The following is a 19,110-nucleotide window of genomic DNA, read 5'->3' as shown; positions in this document are numbered from 1 at the left end:
ACAAAGCTGTAGTGATCAAAACAGTATGGTACCAGCATAAAAACGGACATACAGATCAGTCGAACAAAATAGAAAACCCAGAAATGAGCCCACAACTATATGGTCAATTAATCTTTGGCAAAGTAAGGAAGAATAACCAATGGGGAAAAGACTGCCTTCAAAAAAAAAAGACATCAGTTTCTTCAACAAATGGTATTGGGAAAACTGGGCAGCAACGTGCAGAAGAATGAAATTGGACCACTTTCTTACACCATACACAAAAATAAATTCAAAATGGATTAAAGACCTAAATGTGAGATCTGAAACCATAAAAATCCTAGAGGAGAACACAGGCAGTAACTTCTTTGACATCGGCTGTAGTAACTTCTTTCTAGATATGTCTCCTTAGCCAAGGGAAACAAAAGCAAACCTAAACTATTCGGACTTCATCAAAATAAAAAGCTTCTAGGGACACCTGGGTGGCTCAGTCAGTTAAGCATCTGCCTTTGGCTCAGGTCATGATCCCAGGGTCCTGAGATCGAGTTTCACATCAGGCTCCTTGCTCAGCAGGGAGCCTTCTTCTCCCTCTATCTGCAGCTCCCCCTGCTTATGTGCTCTCTCCCTCTTTGACAAATAAATAAAATCTTTTAAAAAACAAAATAAAAAGCTTCTGCCAGCAAAGGAAACAACAAAACTAAATGGTAACCTATGGAATGTGAAATTGCAATTTTCAATGCTATCTGTAAATTGAACTTGTTCTTTTTTTCCTAGCTATTTAGTATTGATTAGTGTAATTGCTATTTCTTATGTTAAACACAATCACACAAATGTATTACTTATATGGTTTGGCAAATTTATCACTTTTTTCTTGAATCAGTTATGTCACTACTCTTTAAATATACTTTCACGTTTCTGTAGTTTGGGATCATATTTACGTTGTAAAGGGGATATAACTTAGAAATCTCCTTTCTGATCACATTTTCTAATTGAGTATAGCTTTTAATCCATAGGATAGGTAAAGTTAATCTCTTTCCATTTCTTTCTCTCATATAACATTTTTTAAATAACTTTTTTAAACTATTTTTTAAAGTAGACTCTACCCCCAACATGGGGTTCGAACTCACAACCCCAAGATCAAGAGTCACATGCTCTACCAACTGAGCCAGCCAGGTGCTTCTCATATTTTGCAGAGAGAATAGAATCAGTTTCTCCCTCTTTAACTATCTGATTAAAATTTGCCCCCGACCCATGAGTGTTAGGGTGATTCTTAGGGGCATATTGTGACAGGTTCTTCATTGTTGACTACCATTATCTTCAGGGACTGACAATTCTTCCATTTGTAGAAACACAATTTGAAATGGTGTGGAAGTGGAAGATGAGTTTGTGAAAAGACTGATGGTTATGTGAGACATGACTGTTACAGAGATTTTGTGAATGCATTTTCCTGGCAGTGTGCTATTAAGAGAGTGGGGAAAGAAACAAAATGGCCACGTAAAGGTCAAATGCCAGAGAAGTCTTTAATAGAAATGTTTGCAACTGTTGTATTTAAGTTTTGGGTCAGTTGTTGTTTTTATAGAATCATTCTATTTCCTTATGGAAATGTTGAAAATTCATTACATGATGTTTTGGTATGGCAAAAGGAAGACTTTTCTTTTTCTGTTTTAACATTCTTGATTTTCAAACCCTTAATCTTGGATGAAAAGCTGAGAGAAATTACATGTCACAGTTACATTGAATGCAGTTTGAATTCAATGGATATGTGTTTGATAATGAAGTAATACTGTCTTCATAAGGAGAAATACAGCTTACTTAATGATTTAGGTAATGAATAATAATATTCATAATATAAATAATATTGATTTTGGAACCAGGATAAACCATCAGCCTTTGATCAGTCTGCCTTTGATATCTTCCCCAAAAATAGTTTTAAAAAATATGACTACAGAGATTTTTAGAAAATGTTTAATAAAATCTCATAACCAGACCAACCACTGTGAGTTAAACCATTTTGATCTTTGGGAAAATAGTTTACTTAACTTAGTGTTTAACTATTACTTTTTAAAACCATTTCTTTCTTTTTTTAAGATTTTATTTATTTATTTGAGAGAGAGTGAGCACGGGGAGGGGGTTGGTCAGAGGGAGAAGCAGACTCCCCACTGAGCAGGGAGCCTGGTGTGGGACTCGATCCTGGGACTCCAGGATCATGACCTGAGCCGAAGGCAGTCACTTAACCGACGGAGCCACCCAGGCGCCCCTAAAACCATTTCTTTAAAAAGTAAATAAGAATGCATCAGATTAAGTATTAAATGTTGGACAAGTGATATTCTGTTTTATAAATTATTTATAATGGACAGATATTGAAAAAAACAAATGGACATTATAAGAAAGATTTCATGGTAGCTAAAAAAAAAAAAAACCTTTGGACAAGAAAAGAGTCATTCTTTTTTGTAATGTATTGCCTACTTTTATAGGACTGACTGCTGATGCTAGAGTAGTAATAAACAGATCCCGTGTGGAGTGCCAGAGTTATAAGCTCACAGTTGAGGACCCAGTCACTGTAGAATATATAACTCGCTTCATAGCAACCTTAAAGCAGGTAAGACACTATTCCAACAGATTTTGAAAGGTTTTCTTCTTTTGCCATCATTATGGTTCCTACCATGGGAATACTACAATAACTCCAGTCATTTAATCTGTTAAGTCTACTAAACTCCTTATTCCTTCTCACACTTACTTCATACACTCTTATTCCAGTGGACTACATTGATTTGAGCATTAGAAATCTCAATTACTATCAGTTCTAGGAATTATATTAATATTTCAAAGGCAGGGGTGCCTGGGTGGCTCAGTTGGTTAAGCAACTGCCTTCAGCTCAGGTCATGATCCTGGAGTCCTAGGATCGAGTCCCACATCGGGCTCCCTGCTCAGTGGGGAGTCTGCTTCTCCTTCTGACCCTCTCCCCTCTCATGTTCTCTCTCTCTCTCTCTCAAAATAAATAAATAAAATCTTTAAAATTTCAAAGACAGTAAATCTCATATTTTAAGAGGATTTCTATACCTCTAGAGATACAGTAATGAAAACTTTTTTTTTTTTTTACATGTTTACTAAAGAAATACCCATGGTTCTTTCACCTACAAACCTAAACACAACTGATCAGGTTTGGATATGACATGTTTCGTTTTTTAAGATTGATTGATTGATTATTTTAGAGGGAGACAGAGAGTGCAATGGGGAGGGACAGAAGGAGAGGGAGAGAGAGAATCTTAACTAGGCTCCACTCTCAGCACAGCCCAACACAGGGCTCAATCTCACAACCCTGAGATCATGACCTGAGCTGAAATCAAGAGTCCGATGCTCCACCTACTGAGCCACCCGGGCACCTCTGGATATGATTTCTGAATTCATACATATAGATGCATGGTTTGACATTAAGTATAGTCACTATGTATATTTGTATTTGTATTTGTATATTTGTTCTCTATCATTTTATGTGTCCTTTATGTATGTCAGCATAATCCTTATGCATACTTACCATTCTTACTAACCATATAATACTGTTTCCAGTTGCTCACTGGTAATTATTTAGATTGTTTCCAGTTTCTTTCCCCTTCTCATTGTCTTTCTTGGTTTAGTACTTCAATAACATTACTCTGTCTGTCACAGCCTTTATTTTTCTTTTTTGAATTATATTGTTAAATTAATTTTCAGTATGAAATTACTAGATTAGAGATTGTAATTGGTTTTAAGACTCTTGTTATATGTAGCTAAATTGCTTGCTAAAAAGATTGAACCAATTTTTATTGTGCAGCCAGCAATGCATAAATGTATCCCTGAAGGATCATCAGCCTTGGGTTTTCATTTTTCTTTTATTTTGCAAATAAGTATAACATAGTACTATAATAGTTGTTTTAATTTGTATTTTATAATTAGTAGTGAGGCTGATTTTTTTCCCACATGTTGGTTTGCTATTTTCATTTCTTCTAGTGTAAACTATCTTTCCCTTTGACAGGCACTCTGGTGATTAAGAATGTGCCTTCAGGAGCCAGAATTTGGGCGTTTTGAATCCTGGCTTTGTTACATCCTAGTTAGTGCCATGAGCATACTATTTAGCCTGTTTTGTCTTAATTTTCTTATTTATAGAATAAACATTTCAATAATACCTACTTTGTTGAGTTGCATTATGGATTAAATGACTTAATACATTTAAAGCATTTAGAACACTTTCTGGCATGGATTTTGCCATTTGTCCATGTAGAGATTTTTTTTAATAAACTATATATTCTAGATATTAAAGTTTTAAATTACATACTTACAAAAAGATACCTTGGTGTTGTTTTGTTTTGTTTTCCATTTAATTTATGTTGCAAGTAAGTTCAACATTTTTATATTATTCTACTTTACTTTTTTATTTGCTTTGATTTTCTTAGTAGTTAAAAGGGTATCCACTGGGGTGCCTGCATGGTTTAGTCGGCTAAGCATCCAGCTCTTGATCTCAGCTCAGGTCTCGATCTCAAGGTCCTGAGTTCAAGCTTCCTGCTGAGCTCCACACTGTATCCACCAAAAAAGCAAGGTGTAGAACATTGTGTATACAAGGTTCCCAACTGTAGTTTTTAGTTTGTCTTCTAGAAGTATAAAGGCTCCGCATAGAACATTTAATATTGTAAACCAGTAACAGTGTGGTTGCTACTAGGAAGGGGTCTGGGGCTCTGCAACAAAAGAGATCCTTTAAAATGTACACCTTTTGTACTTTTACATTATTTTAACCCTGTGCAAGTACTTTTTCATTAAAGAAAAAAAAACATGGTTGATTAAACAAATAAAAGGGTCTCTGCTCTGAGGTATATTTAAAAAGCATCTACTTCATACCTCTGTGTGAACTAGGAATATTAGGAAATACAGAAGAATGAAGACATAAACCCTGTTCTTTTATTTTTTTAATTTAATTTAATTTTATTATGTTATGTTAGTCACCAATACATCATTAGTTTTTTGATGTAGTGTTCCACATTCTTTAAGAGTTTGTTTACATTTGTAGCCCAGCTATTTGCATTCAAAATTGGAGGTGGCTAATAAAAATACATAATAATAAAATATAAAAATGAAAAAAGAGGCATGAGCTTGAGCTTTCTGTCAGGGCTGCCCTCTGCACAACTTCTAGGAGCACCAGTCTCAGAATTAGTGTGAATTCCACTTGTTGGAGCACAATCCGGGAAGTTCTTGGCACTAAAGTAAAAAGAAATACAATTGGTTTCCAGTGCCCTGCTGTCCGGGAAGAAAAAACATGCTTTTTCTTCCAGAGAGACAAAGGTTTCCTTGTTTGGTGATTGAAAGAAGTGTCTTAGTTGGGTTTTATGTAGAGATAACTCAGTATACAGTGAACAGAATGTACTTGATAATAATAGTATCAAGTAAGAATATTGATTATAATAGTAACAATTGTAGTGTCTCTCAAAGTAAACCTCAAGAACTTGCTTCCAAAGTACAGCTCACTAAAATCAGCTTTACTAGGTAGGAACCAAAATGGTGTACATATACAGTTCTCTGCTATATTAACAAGATTATAATCCAATTCTGTTACCAAAAGATATATAAAGCAACAAGAAAACAGTTAAGACCATATATAAGCAAACTTACTATTTTATTTTACACACTGTATACATTAATTTCATTAAAATTTCATCATGGATTGAAGTTCAGAAAAAGTCAGGAAGAGGATCTTAATAACATTTTAGCAGGAATGCTTTGCTATTAAAAATTTTTTTAAGATTGGGGCGCCTGGGTGGCTCAGTCGTTAAGCGTCTGCCTTCGGCTCAGGTCGTGATCCCAGGGTCCTGGGATCGAGCCCCGCATCGGGCTCCCTGCTCGGCGGGAAGCCTGCTTCTTCCTCTGCCACTCCCCCTGCTTGTGTTCCCTCTCTCGCTGTGTCTCTCTCTTCAAATAAATAAATAAAATCTTTTAAAAAAAAAAATTTTTTTTTTAAGATTATTTATTTGAGGGAGAGAGAGCACAGGCGGGCAGGGGGCAGAGGGAGAGGAAGAAGCAGACTCCTCACTGAGCAGGGAGCCCTACATGGGGGGCTCGATCCCAGGACCCCGAGATCATGACCTGAGCCGAAGGCAAACACTCAACTAACTGAGACACCCAGGCGCCCCTGCTATTAAAATTTCTTAGTTGATAAATAATAGTACTATTCTTTGTATGGCCTCATACAGAAAGTAGTTATAAAAACATTTTATTTTTCAGAAATATACACAAAGCAATGGACGAAGGCCTTTTGGCATTTCTGCCTTAATTGTAGGTTTTGATGACGATGGTATCCCAAGATTATATCAGACTGATCCCTCTGGTACTTACCATGCTTGGAAGGTAAGTCTTGAATTTGTTAATATATTTTAGAAGTTGAATACATGTATTCACAGTAAATGTTTTATCACTTTCAGGGACATGACAAAAATTATGTTGCATTAAAGTATTGATGGTGGTACAAACTTTATGTAACCATTTAGCTAGTCAGAAACTATGATGATTTTTGATGGATAGAAAAACACTTTGGTTTTTTTTTTTAAGATTTTATTTATTTATTTGACAGAGAGAGAACACAAGCAGGGGGAGCAGCAGACAGAGGGAGAGGCAGGTTCCCTGAGGAGCAGAGAGCCCGATGCGGGACTCAATTCCAGGACGCTGGGATCATGGCCTGAGCTGAAGGCAGATGCTTAACTGACTGAGCCACCCAGGCACCCCAACACTTGGGTTTATTAATCAAAGGGTCTTTTCCTTACTTTGAAAAGATGTGACAAACCTAAGTATATATAAGTGGCCAAATAAGAGATATATCCAATTCCTATTCATCATTCATTCTTCCAAATAAGTACTGCATCATACAGATACTTGCTTTGAGTAGAAATAGTCTTTGCTTTTAATATAGAATTAAATGAGCATTTAAACCCCATAGTGAAATATTGAACGCATTCTCTATTCTAAGAGAGTTGGAGTACCCCAAACTATGACTCTCTATTTATATGGCAGTACATTACAATTGTCTCTATATAATTCCTGAAATATAGTTTGTTTTCTGGGTAAGTTGTTATTCTTCTTTCATTACCCCAATACTTTGTTTAATGGTACATTCAAATCTAATACAAAAGTCTAGGGTCTAGGGAAACTAGTAGCAATTTCCAGAAACAAATTTTTGTATATTTTAATATATAAAAATAGAAGTACATTATAGAATCTAAATAATTTTTACTTTATTAAAAGTGTCAAGGGGCGCCTGGGCGGCTCAATCTCTTAAGCCTCTGCCTTTGGCTCAGGTCATGATCCCGGAGTCCTGGGATCGAGCCCTGCATCGAGTTCCCTGTTCAGTGGTGAGCCTGCTTCTTCTTCTCCCTCTGCCCCTCCCCCTCACTCGTTTTCTCTCTCTCTCTCTCTCAAATATATAAATAAAATCTTAAAAAAAAGTTTAAATACCTAGGCTTTAAATAATTTCATGAAGTGTTTATTTTACTGTTATTAAAAGCCAAATAAATTAATGGGAAATATCGCCTTGGTCTTTATGCCTGTTTTAACTAAAGGAATTGATTTGAGCTGACCACACTCATACTGTTTTATAAACCAATTAACCAGGCTAGTAAAACAGTGGATTATATTCTTGCCATCAAGACCTGGATACTGTGTTAGCTGTACATCTTCTTTTAAGCTAACTAGACAAACTAATTGGTAATCAGAAACTATGAATTTACCTACTGCAAGTACCAGACTTTTTTGTGCCAATTTAAGATAGCTTTTACATGTACTAGATTTCTTATGCCTCCCAAATCTATACCTTACACACAACAAGTTACTACCCTCAGTCTTTCTCTAAATATTCTAAAGTGTGCCATCTTCGGGGCGCCTGGGTGGCTCAGTCGTTGGGCGTCTGCCTTCGGTTCAGGTCATGATCCCAGGGTCCTGGGATTGAGCCCCGCATCGGGCTCCCTGCTCGGTGGGAAGCCTGCTTCTCCCTCTCCCACTCCCGGTGCTTCTGTTCCCTCTCTCGCTGTGTCTCTCTCTGTCAAATAAATAAATAAAATCTTTTAAAAAAAAATAAAATAAAGTGTGCCATCTTCTGTTTGTATTAATCATTACATCATTATACTTCATTTCAATATCATAACATAGCAATTTCCAAGTTTACATAATTTTCCATTTTAATTTGGTTGCTCCCTAGGGTCATACAGAGAAGCATTTTTATTTTTTTTTTTTTAAAGATTTTATTTATTTATTTGAGAGAGAGAAAGCATGAGAGGGGGGAGGGTCAGAGGGAGAAGCAGACTCCCTGCCGAGCAGGGAGCCCGATGCGGGACTCGATCCCGGGACTCCAGGATCATGACCTGAGCCGAAGGCAGTCGCTTAACCAACTGAGCCACCCAGGCGCCTGAAGCATTTTTATTTTATTGTAAAGTCAACTAGTTAGGAAAATTATGGAATTTTTATTTTTTTTTATTATTTATTATTTATTTGAGAGAGAGAGAGCATAAGCAGGGGGAGCCACAGACAGAGAGGGAGAAGCAGACTCCCCGCTGAACAGGGAGCCCAACATGGGGCTCAAACCTAGGGTTCTGAGATCATGACCTGAGCTGAAGGCAGACACTTACCCGACTGAGCCCCCCAGCCACCCCAAAATTAGGGAATTTTTACATTGTTGGGAATTTGTTTATCATCTAGGTCTGAAACTATGCATTGCTGTGGTGTCTGAAGGCCATATATCATCATTTAACTGATTTCACATATTGTACTTTCTTGTAAGATTTTGGTTGAAATCAAATGCAGCTTTAAAAAAATATATAACAAAAGACATTTGAAAACTTTTTTATTTTACATATTTGGTAAGTGAGACTCAGGAGTTAAGTGATTTTTTTTTTTTAAGTTCACACCACTAGTTAATAACAAAACTGTCATTAGAACTCAGGGTCTTCTGCTTTATTAGTACAGTGTTCCTTCCATTACATCACGCTTAGGCCAAATGGTTCTCTATGTGTGTTACATAAATTCTGATATCTAGTCTTGAAAAATAGAATAAAATCTTCTGGTTTAATTTCTGTTTTGGGGAGACTATATATAGCACTTTAGCCATGAGACAAGGTCTTTGGTTTTTCTTTCATTTCTATGTTTTGTTTTTTATTCTGACCTACTATACCAGTAGCCTGATAAAGTGATACAATAGGCTGTTGAGGACGCAGCTCGGGTACCATGTTGTGACAACACTTTGCAGTGCTAGGATGTAGTTTTACATAGTGCAGATAAAGGACATGTGAAATGGGCAGGAGAAACAGAAAATTCAAAATATAAACTGGCCACATGACCTGTAGCAGAAATGAGAACAGAAATTGCTGATACCAGCACTTCGGTTTGTTGGGGTTATCTGGCACTTAACACAAACTTTTTTTTTTTTTTTTTAAGATTATGGTCCATTAATGACCCTGCCTTAATGGATTATAGAGCCTTCCATTAGCTTTTTTCACTTTACAGGAGAATATTATGAGAGTTCTAGACATCTCCTCCCTGGTCCCAGTGTATAATTAGTAACTTTATTTCCCTTGATAATCAGGATAAATCATACCATCCTCACAGTAACCCATTATTTGCCTATTGGTTCAAAGGCATGAGGTGTCCAAAATTGCCAACTGGCAGTCTCAGCTTCTAGTTCAGTGAAATTGTTATATCCCCTAGTAGAACACTGCCTCTTCTCCCTTCCCCATTACTCTGCCAACTTGGGAATTAGGACCTTTAAACTAATACAATCCAAGAAGCAAAAATTTTATTAGTGGCCCATTAGGGGTTTAATGAGACAGCTATCCCTTGATTCCTAGGTTTGTGGCTATGAAAGAAATTAGTTACTGGCTCCCACGTCAGGGCACGTACAGGATCTTGGCTCCCTAAGATGCTAGTGCTATAGCTGAGTCTTCAGTTGGCTATTCCCTGTTTTTATCAGGCTGGCTTCTTTAGGATCAGAGAACATGATAAGACCAGTGAATCCCATGGGCATAAGTGTATTCTCTCAGTTCCTCCTTGGTCACCACTAATGTTTTGTAAGATACCATCATGGTGAAGAAAGCATTCAGCAAGTTCACAGAAGGTGGGGCATTTGGTACAGGGAAGGGAAACTCATATCCAGCGTCAGTTTCTCTTCCAGTGAGGGCATACAGATGCCCCTTCCATAACAGAAGAGTCTCAAGAAATCAGTTAGCCCAGGGATGCCTCGGTGGCTTAGTCAGTTAAGCGTCTGCCTTAGGCTCAGGTCACGATCCCAGGGTCTTGCTTCTTCCTCTCCCTCTGCCCCTCCCCCCCCATCGTTTTCTCTCTTTCTTTCTCTCTCTCTCTCGCTCTCGCTCTCTATCTCAAATAAATAAATAAAATCTTAAAAAAAAAATCAGTTAGCCCGGTAGTTCTGGCAGTATCCAGACCAGTGGTGAGGGGACACCCTATTTGAAATATTTTTTTCTTCTTAATATATTTTTATATTGCAGAAAGTATTTTTTTTATGTGGAGTAACATGTTCTGGGGTTTGGCACATTATATTAAATTGAACTAATCAAAAATTCTCCTGCTATAACCATGTAGAAAGCTAGAATGATCATTAACATGTTTTTAATGCATAGCTGAACTCACAAAAAAGACACAAAATCCTAAGGGGCCAGAAATGAAGAAAGAATTGAGTACCAGAGCAGTAAGCATGTGAGTTAATATCACTGTACTTAGGGATATTATAGTGTAGGATTCCCAAAGATAATTACCATCAAAAGTTACAAAGTAAAATATATTAACAATCCATAATTTAACAAATATTCAGTCTATGTGTATTTGAATTACATATCAAATATTGTTCTAGGTTTGGGGATATAGAGGTGACAAAAAAGTATACAGATGGTGTACATGTAATATAAGTCTGGGGAGGGGGCGGGGCGAGAATAAGAGTGGGAGGATAGAGTGTGATTGGTAGGTAAGGTAGTCAGGGAAAGCACCTTTGAAAAGGTGATATTTGAACAGAGGCCTGAAGAAAGTGAAGGAGCAGGCCAGGTAGTTATTTCTATGGTATTCTGAACAGAGGAACCAATCAGGGCAAAATTCCAAGGTGGCAGTATGTTCCATATCTATGAGATATCAAGCTCTATGCGGAGCATATGATTGCACTGTGGTGAATCCAGAAAGACCTGAGCCAAAGGCAGATGCTTAACTGATTGACCCACCTAGGTACCCCATTAATTTTTGTTCTGTATATCTTTAAGATATACAAAGATTTATCTGTGAGATACTGTTTTTGGCTCCTAACAACAGAGATGTGAGGGATGAGTAACAGAGGTAGGAGGGGGCTAGATCTTGTAGAGTCTGAAGGCCATGGATAGGACTTGGATATTAAAGAGAGTGATGTAGGGGTGCCTGGGTGGCTCAGTCAGTTAAGCATCTGTCTGCCTTTGGCTCAGGTCATGATCCCAGGGTCCTGAGATTGAGCCCCACATCAGGCTCCCTGGTCAGTGGGGAGTCTGCTTCTCTCTCTGCCTCCCCCTCCCATGCCCACCCTCACTTGTGCTCTCTCAAATAAATAAATAAAATCTTAAAAAATAATAATAAAAATAAGGAGAGTGATGTAGAAAGCCATTTGCAGTTCTGGCATATTAGAATAACATGATCTGACTCATATTTTTAAAGGATCTGTGTGGCTGCTGTAGTGAGAATAGATTGTATGGTAGAAGAGAAGCAGGCAAACAAGTTGAGAGGCTGTCCAATAATAATCCAGGCAAGACCTGATATAGATCAGGAGTATTGGACCAGTGGAAGGTGGGGAAGGATCCAGCATAGTCTATGAAGAAGGAAAACCCAGAGAGGGGTATCCTGGATCACAAGTGAAAATGGCATCCCAAGAAGAGTTGATCAGCTGAGCCAGAGCCACTCATGGGTCAGGTAAAAAGTGAAATGATTAGATATGGCAATGGGCAGGTCATGGCTGACCTTGATAAGAATATCTCATAGTGATGAGAGCCTGATTGGAGTGGATTTAAAAGAGATAGGAAAGATCAACAATCGTCAGGCTTTCATACTTTCTGTAGAAGACCACACAAAGGATATAACTATTATATTACTCATCAGCTAAGAAATTCTAATAGTAAATAAAGTATTCCTGCCAAAATGATCTTGTTTATCAATTTTCAGTCTTTTTTTAAAAAAGATTTTATTTATTTATTTGAGAGAGAGAGAGCACGAGCCGGGTGGAGGGGCAGAGGGAGAGGGAGTAGCAGCAGGGAGTCCTGTGCTATCCCAGGACCCTGAGATCATGACCTGAGCCAAAGGCAGACACTTAACAGATTGAGCCACCCAGGTGCCCCATCAGTTTTTGTGCTGTATATCTTTAAGATATACAAAAATTTATCTGTGAGGTATTGTTTTTGGCTTCTAACAACAGAGATGTGATGATTCTTAACACATAATAATTTATTTTTCTCATATAATGAGAAGTTTGAAGGTAGAGAGTTGCTGTTATTTGTCTCTTTTATTATCTTAGTCTTTGCCCATGCTTTCAAAGTGGCTGCTAGATCTCCAGCCAACCTGTCTGCATTCCAGGCAGCAAAGGTTTCTACAAGTTCTACCCATTTATTTCTACCTGTATATTCCTACTGGTAACCAAGGCTAGGAAACTTTTCAGCAGTCACATTGCCTAGAGTTCTATCACAAAGGAAGAATGGATATTGGCGTTGGCTGCTAATCATCTTTGCCATAGAAAATTATCATTAATCATTATAGACAGGCAGGAAACAAACATCGCAAAACTTAAAGAGTCTGTTCAAGTGGGCTGGGGTGGGTGATGGATTTGGAGGAAGGATGGGGGATATAAGCTTAGCAAGAAGATTTTAGGAAACCAGCCAAGTAGGTAAGAATTAAAGAATTTTTACATCACCAATTAGAAGAATTGGACAGGAAAGTCACCAGGAATTTATAAGGTAACCTTCTATGGGCTCGGTGAGATTTTTGGATAAACCCCTACCTTATATTCTTCCTCTCTGGGCAACAACTAGTTACCCCCCAAAAACTAGTAGCAAATAATACTTCAAAGTCATACCAGTTTGAAGTCTTTACTTTTGATCTTAGTGAAATTTCAAAGCCACAAAATTTAAAGTTTCACAGCTGTTTTTTTAATCCTCTGAAATATAAAGGAATAGAAAAAGTTCTGTGAAGTAAAAATAATCTTCTGCTAACCAGAACAATATACTGTCATGCAGTACAAAAGGTATGCCTTCCTGCTCACTTCCTAACATCTCTTTTGCGATCTCTTTCCTATAATCATAATACGAACCATAACCAGTTAGAACTGAGACATTCCCTCATTCAGTGCCGGGATCCTTGAGTGAGAGGATGGGCCCTTCTCCTGGTTCCTTCCTCTAAGGTCATCACAGCCAAGGGGCATGCGGCAGCATAGTGTATAGAGTTCAGAGTTCGGAGTCAATTCAGACTACTTGGTTTCAAAGCTCAGCTCTTCCACTTATCCCCTTTGTGATCTTGGGCAAGATTATTTAAGACACTGGTTCACAAATAGGGGTGATTTTGTACCCCCTAAGAGACATTTGGCACTATCTAGAGACATGTTTGGTTGTCACAACTAGGGCGGGGGATGCTACTAGCGTCTAGTGGATAGAGGCTGCTAAACATCCTACAATGCACAGGACGTGCCCCCCCCAGCACAAAAATTATTCAGCTCAAAATGTTAATAGTGCTGAGGTTGACAAAGCTTGTTTTAACCTTTCCAAGCCCCCATTTCTTCATTCATGAATTGGGGTTTGTAATAGTAACTATTCAATTATTTTTGTGATGGCTAAAGGAAATAATCCATGTAAAATGCGTATCATAGTGCCTGGAACATAAGTGCTCTGTTACATAAGAATTACTGTTATCATCCTCATTATCTTCAGTAATACTTGCCTGGATATTTAGACTGAAGTAAAAGAACATGCCGTATACCACCTGCGGCTGTGCAGCCAGGGCAGTCATTTGCCTCCTACCTTCATCTGATGAAAATTTCTAAAGAACAAAGAAAAATGGGGAATAGAGGAATCTTTTCTCGCTTATAGAATCAAAGATAATGAATCAATAATTAGGTGACCACTTTCTTCTAAGTTCTAAGAGAATGATGCACACAGTCCTATTCATGCAAACAGCTTTCTTCTTCAGGTTGATGTCCTTTTTATCCTTTTTCCTTTCTTCCTTTGGTACTATATTGCAAAGTCCTACCTCCTTACCTCTCTACTTCTTTTGAATTTCAACCCTTTCAGTCTTCCCTGGTTATCAAGGACTTGGGAGCCATTAAAGTAGTAGAAGGCATTGACCAGGATGAGGCTTTGGTATTTTTGAAGATAAGTCACGCCACCATTACGGGTCATTCGCATAGTAACAAAATGAGCTGCTGAAATGTTTGCTAAGTTTTCAAAACTACAATTTTTATTTAGTAATTATACTAAGAAATATCTCAGTAAACTCTAAACTTCACTAACCATAAATTCATTCATATTGCAATGATATTAATAATTGTCTTTTATTTTTCAAGGCAAATGCAATAGGCCGAAGTGCTAAAACTGTCCGAGAATTTCTAGAGAAGAATTACACAGAAGATGCTATAGCAAACGACAGTGAGGCTATCAAATTAGCAATAAGAGCTTTGCTAGAAGTAAGTGATCTAATAATAAAGCATATTCAGAAGAACATGGGGAGAGAGGATTTGTTCTTATCTATTTCCTTACTAAAAATAAAATTTGCTGAAATAATTTTAATATTGTGCTTGTTCTACATTAGGTTGTCCAGTCTGGTGGAAAAAACATTGAACTTGCTATAATAAGAAGAAACCAGCCTTTGAAAGTAAGTCATTAACCAAAGAGGAAAAAACATCTATAATATAATTTGACAACAGTTGAATCTTGTCAAAATGTTGACACCTGTGAATCTTCATTAAAAGCCTGAAACACCCATTGCATCCACTGACATTATGATGACATCTGTTGTTTCTGTAGGCTAACGTTCACTAATTTCTGTGTGCTTATTGCAAGCACTTACCTATCCCTGGTCCTTTGTGAAGACTTAGAGGAGCTGAGATTTATTTGTAGGCATACCCCATTTAGTATATATTCTTCTAAGTAGGAACCCCTACTGAATCAGTCATATATGGGATTAGTATAATATATTATTTATGGAGATTTATTCCCGAGCCCCACATACAAGCATACCTTGGAGATATTGAGGATTCAGTTCCAACCACCGCTATTAAGGCAATATTGCAATAAAGTAAGTCAAATGAATTTTTAGGTTTCCCAATGCATATAAAATTTATGTTTACACTATACTGTAGTCTCTTAAGAGTGAATTATGTCTAAAAAAAACAATGTACATATCTTAACTTAAAAATACAGTGCTGGGGGGCGCCTGGGTGGCTCAGTCACTCATTAAGCCTTTGCCTTCGGCTCGGGTCATGATCCCAGGGTCCTGATCCCCCCCCCGATGTGGGGGGGGCTCCCTGCTCCACTGGAAGCCTGCTTCTCCTCTTCCACTCCCCCTGCTTGTGTTCCCTCTCTCGCTGTGTCTCTCTCTGTCAAATAAATAAATAAAATCTTTTAAAAAATTAAAAATTAAAAAAAAATACAGTGCTGGGACACCTGGGTGGCTCACTTATTAAGCGTCTGCCTTTGGCTCAGGTCATTATCCCAGAGTCCTGGGATCGAGCCCCGCATCTGGCTCCCTGCTCCGCGGGAAGTCTGCTTCTCCCTCTCCCACTCCCCCTGCTTGTGTTCCCTCTCTCGCTGTGTCTTTCTCTGTCAAATAAATAAAATCTTTAAAATAAATAAATAAATAAATAAATAAATAAATAAATAAATAAATAAAAATACAGTGCTAAAAAATGTTAGCCAGCATTTGAGTGGTCAGTGAGTCATAATTACTGATCACAGACCACCATAACAAATATAATGAAAAAATTTGAAATATTCCAAGCATTACCAAACTGTGACACAGATACAAAGTAAGCAAATGTCGTTGGAAAAATGTTGTCAATATACTTGCTCAACATAGGGTTGCCACAGACCTTCAATTTGTAAAAAGCACAGGGGCGCCTGGCTGGCTGAGTAGGGAGAGCATGCAACTCTTGATCTCGGGGTGGTGAGCTCAAGACCCATGTTGGGCATAGAGTTTACTTAAAAAAAACAAAAACAACAACGAAAATCCCCAGCAATTTATTAAAAATGCAGTATTTGCAAAGCACAATTAAAACAAGGTATTCCTATAGAGAGCATTTCATCTCCCTATCTTTCTACTTCTGAAATCAAGATATGCTTCCAGCCAGTGTTGTTCAGCTATCATGTGTATAATTATTGGGCCTCCAGGCTTCTAACATGGTATTATCCTTCATTATGTCAAAAAACCTCCACCCCTTGTTTGCTTACTGGTTTTTATCTATTTTCTCTACTTCTCACTTAAAAGTGCCTTGAGGGGCGCCTGGGTGGCTCAGTCGGTTGAGCGTCTGCCTTCAGCCCAGGTCATGATCTCAGGGTCCTCGGATCAAGCCTGCATCGGGCTCTCTGCGCAGTGGGGAGTCTGCTTGTCCCTCTCACTCTCCCTCTGTGCTCGGTCTCTCTCTCTCTCTCTTGCTATTTCTCAAATAAATAAATAAATACCTTTAAAAAAAAAAAAGTGTCTTGAGCCTCTGTAAGACTTAAATTGTAATACGTAGTGTGATAACCTTTCCGTATTTCTTTGTGGCAAGACTGGCATTTTTCTTTGTGTACCCGTTGTTAGTCATTATGGGTTCAAACTGCTGAACCACAAAATAAATCATCCAGAGTACTGTGATGGAGGATTCATTGGCTAAAGAACATCTGAAATGTGGCTCACTATTGTCCTCAGGTAGAACTGTACACAGTGCAGTTCACCAGCTCTCTAGCTGAGAGTGTAAAAAGCACTTAAAGCATGGGAAACTATATGAAAAGTATACTAAAAAGGATTATTTTACATACACATTTGTTTTGAAGGAAATATTTCAAGAGGAAATAGTGTTAAGATCAGTGTTGGATGGAGCAGTGGGGTTTTTGTTTTTTGAGTTGTGTTGTTGCACTGTTTTGACACCACATTGCCACCTTTTTTTTTTTTTTTAAAGATTTTATTTATTTATTTGACAGAGAGAGACACAGCGAGAGAGGGAACACAAGCAGGGGGAGTGGGAGAGGGAGAAGCAGGCTTCCCGCCGAACAGGGAGCCCGACGCGGGGCTCGATCCCAGGACCTCGGGATCATGACCTGAGCCGAAGGCAGTCGCTTAATGACTGAGCCACCCAGGCGCCCACATTGCCACCTTTTATTAGCCAACCAATAGATAGGGATATGAGGAATAAGAGAAATGGGGAGAGAGGTATAGGTTGTGCCCCTGCACAGGCCCCACAGAAGTAACCATGGTGCTGAGCACAGTGTGTGGAGATGACAACTGGGCCGTGTTGTCACCCCTGCTGTCAAGGGTCTCAGGACAGACATGCCAACACCACAAGGGCACAAAACCACCAAAGCCAGGGTCACCTCTCCAACTGCAGCACATACATATATACCCACATGGATAGACACACGTAGTCATGTGATGCATGCTAGGATGGTACGTGCACTGGCAGCAAAGTTAGACTGCCCTCCCACATGCTGTTTCAGGATATGCTGTGTGGCAAATAGGGCATGGCCTCTGGAATTGGATAGACCTGGGTTTAAGTTTAGAGTTAGATAGGCCTAAGTTCCAGCAGATTGATATGTTTAATTGTATGACCTTGAGCAAGTTGCTCCCATCTTTAATTTTAAATATAATAAAATTGATTTATATAAAAGAAAAGCTATTTTTGCTTTACACTTAGTGAGGGAGTTGTAAACAAAGCAGCGTTAAGTCGTCGTTTCCCTACCTCTTTGGCTATTCTAATGGCTGATAAAATAGGCAAATCCTATCAGAGAATCACACAGTGGGGTGGAGAGGGGGAGTTCAGTAATGAGTTACTTGCTCATGAATAGAATAAGCCTGCATTAAAATATTTTCAGAGTTATATGCAGATAGAGGGTATGTAATGCAATATAACACTTTGCCCTACTTTTTTAGCACAATGATAGTGGAAATATAATAGAGTTCAGATTTTGTCCATATTTGTTACAAGTATTTTGCTTATATATATTTCATTATATATTTGAAGATATAAAATTAAAGGTTTTTTTTTCAGATATTTTATTTATTTTATTTATTTGACAGAGAGACACAGCGAGAGAGGGAACACAAGCAGGGGGAGTGGGAGAGGGAGAAGCAGGCTTCCGGAGGAGCAGGGAGCCCAATGTGGGGCTCGATCCCAGGACCCTGGGACCACGACCCGAGCCGAAGGCAGTCGCTTAACGACTGAGCCACCCAGTCTTAACTTTAAAGTTTAAAGAGAAAATATAAATGTATAAAATATAAGTGGTTCCTTCATATTGGAAATATTCAGAAATTACTGGTATAATTGAAATTTGCTTTTTAAAATATTTTTTCAGATGTTTAGTGCCAAAGAAATTGAATTACAAGTAACTGAAATAGAAAAGGAAAAGGAAGAAGCAGAGAAGAAAAAATCCAAGAAGACTACCTAATTCTTAGGAAGAACATTAGGAGCCCGTAATGTTTTGTTGTACTCCTTAGAATTACTTAGTGAAGCTTTAAAGGAGTAAGTTGGTTTGCGGCATTACATTTAGTAGTTATGTGCTGTTTTGAGAATGCCACATTTGTGGCTGTCTTCAGTCTGCTACATGGACAAACATATCTTAGTATGAAGATTTTCTTTGAAAAGAAATTTCAGTAATTGTTGAAAGCAATCATAATTCCACATAAGCCTGAGACTATACTTAATAACTTGTCTGATGTGTTACTTTTCTTCATCTGTGTAAATTTAAGAAAATTAATAATTTGTAAAAAAAATTTTAAATAAAATTTAATAATTTGTTGATGTTTGAGTATTGACTGTCAGGTAAAGAGATAGCTATTACAAAATAAACTGAATCTTGAGTTGTACTTCTAAGATGAATGATAAAAACATCCTTGTATTGATGAATTGCCAAAATTTTATCAGAGCCTTCTTCA

At 37.9% G+C, this 19,110-nt stretch overlaps 1 protein-coding gene across 3 annotated transcripts in view; it reads left to right on the top strand.

Annotated features, from left to right (window-relative positions):
- PSMA8 (proteasome 20S subunit alpha 8) overlaps positions 1-18,733 on the top strand; it is a 42,482-nt gene extending 23,749 nt beyond the window's left edge. For 2 of the 3 annotated variants that reach the window (XM_078060126.1, XM_036098172.2), the window contains exons 3-7: positions 2,451-2,575; positions 6,223-6,345; positions 14,549-14,668; positions 14,794-14,856; positions 18,531-18,733. In XM_078060126.1, the coding sequence (XP_077916252.1) occupies positions 2,451-2,575; positions 6,223-6,345; positions 14,549-14,668; positions 14,794-14,856; positions 18,531-18,623 (524 nt within the window). In that variant the 3' untranslated portion in view covers positions 18,624-18,733. Of the gene's footprint in view, positions 1-2,414; positions 2,576-6,222; positions 6,346-14,548; positions 14,669-14,793; positions 14,857-18,530 lie in introns of all 3 variants that reach the window. The other variant, XM_036098173.2, reaches the window with a different exon arrangement.
- Positions 18,734-19,110: the final 377 nt, after the last annotated feature.

Source organism: Halichoerus grypus, chromosome 13, assembly GCF_964656455.1.
Source record: "Halichoerus grypus chromosome 13, mHalGry1.hap1.1, whole genome shotgun sequence".
NCBI lineage: Eukaryota > Metazoa > Chordata > Mammalia > Carnivora > Phocidae > Halichoerus > Halichoerus grypus.
The sequence above is the reverse complement of the archived record's forward strand: the minus strand, read 5'-3'. Positions and strand labels throughout refer to the sequence as shown.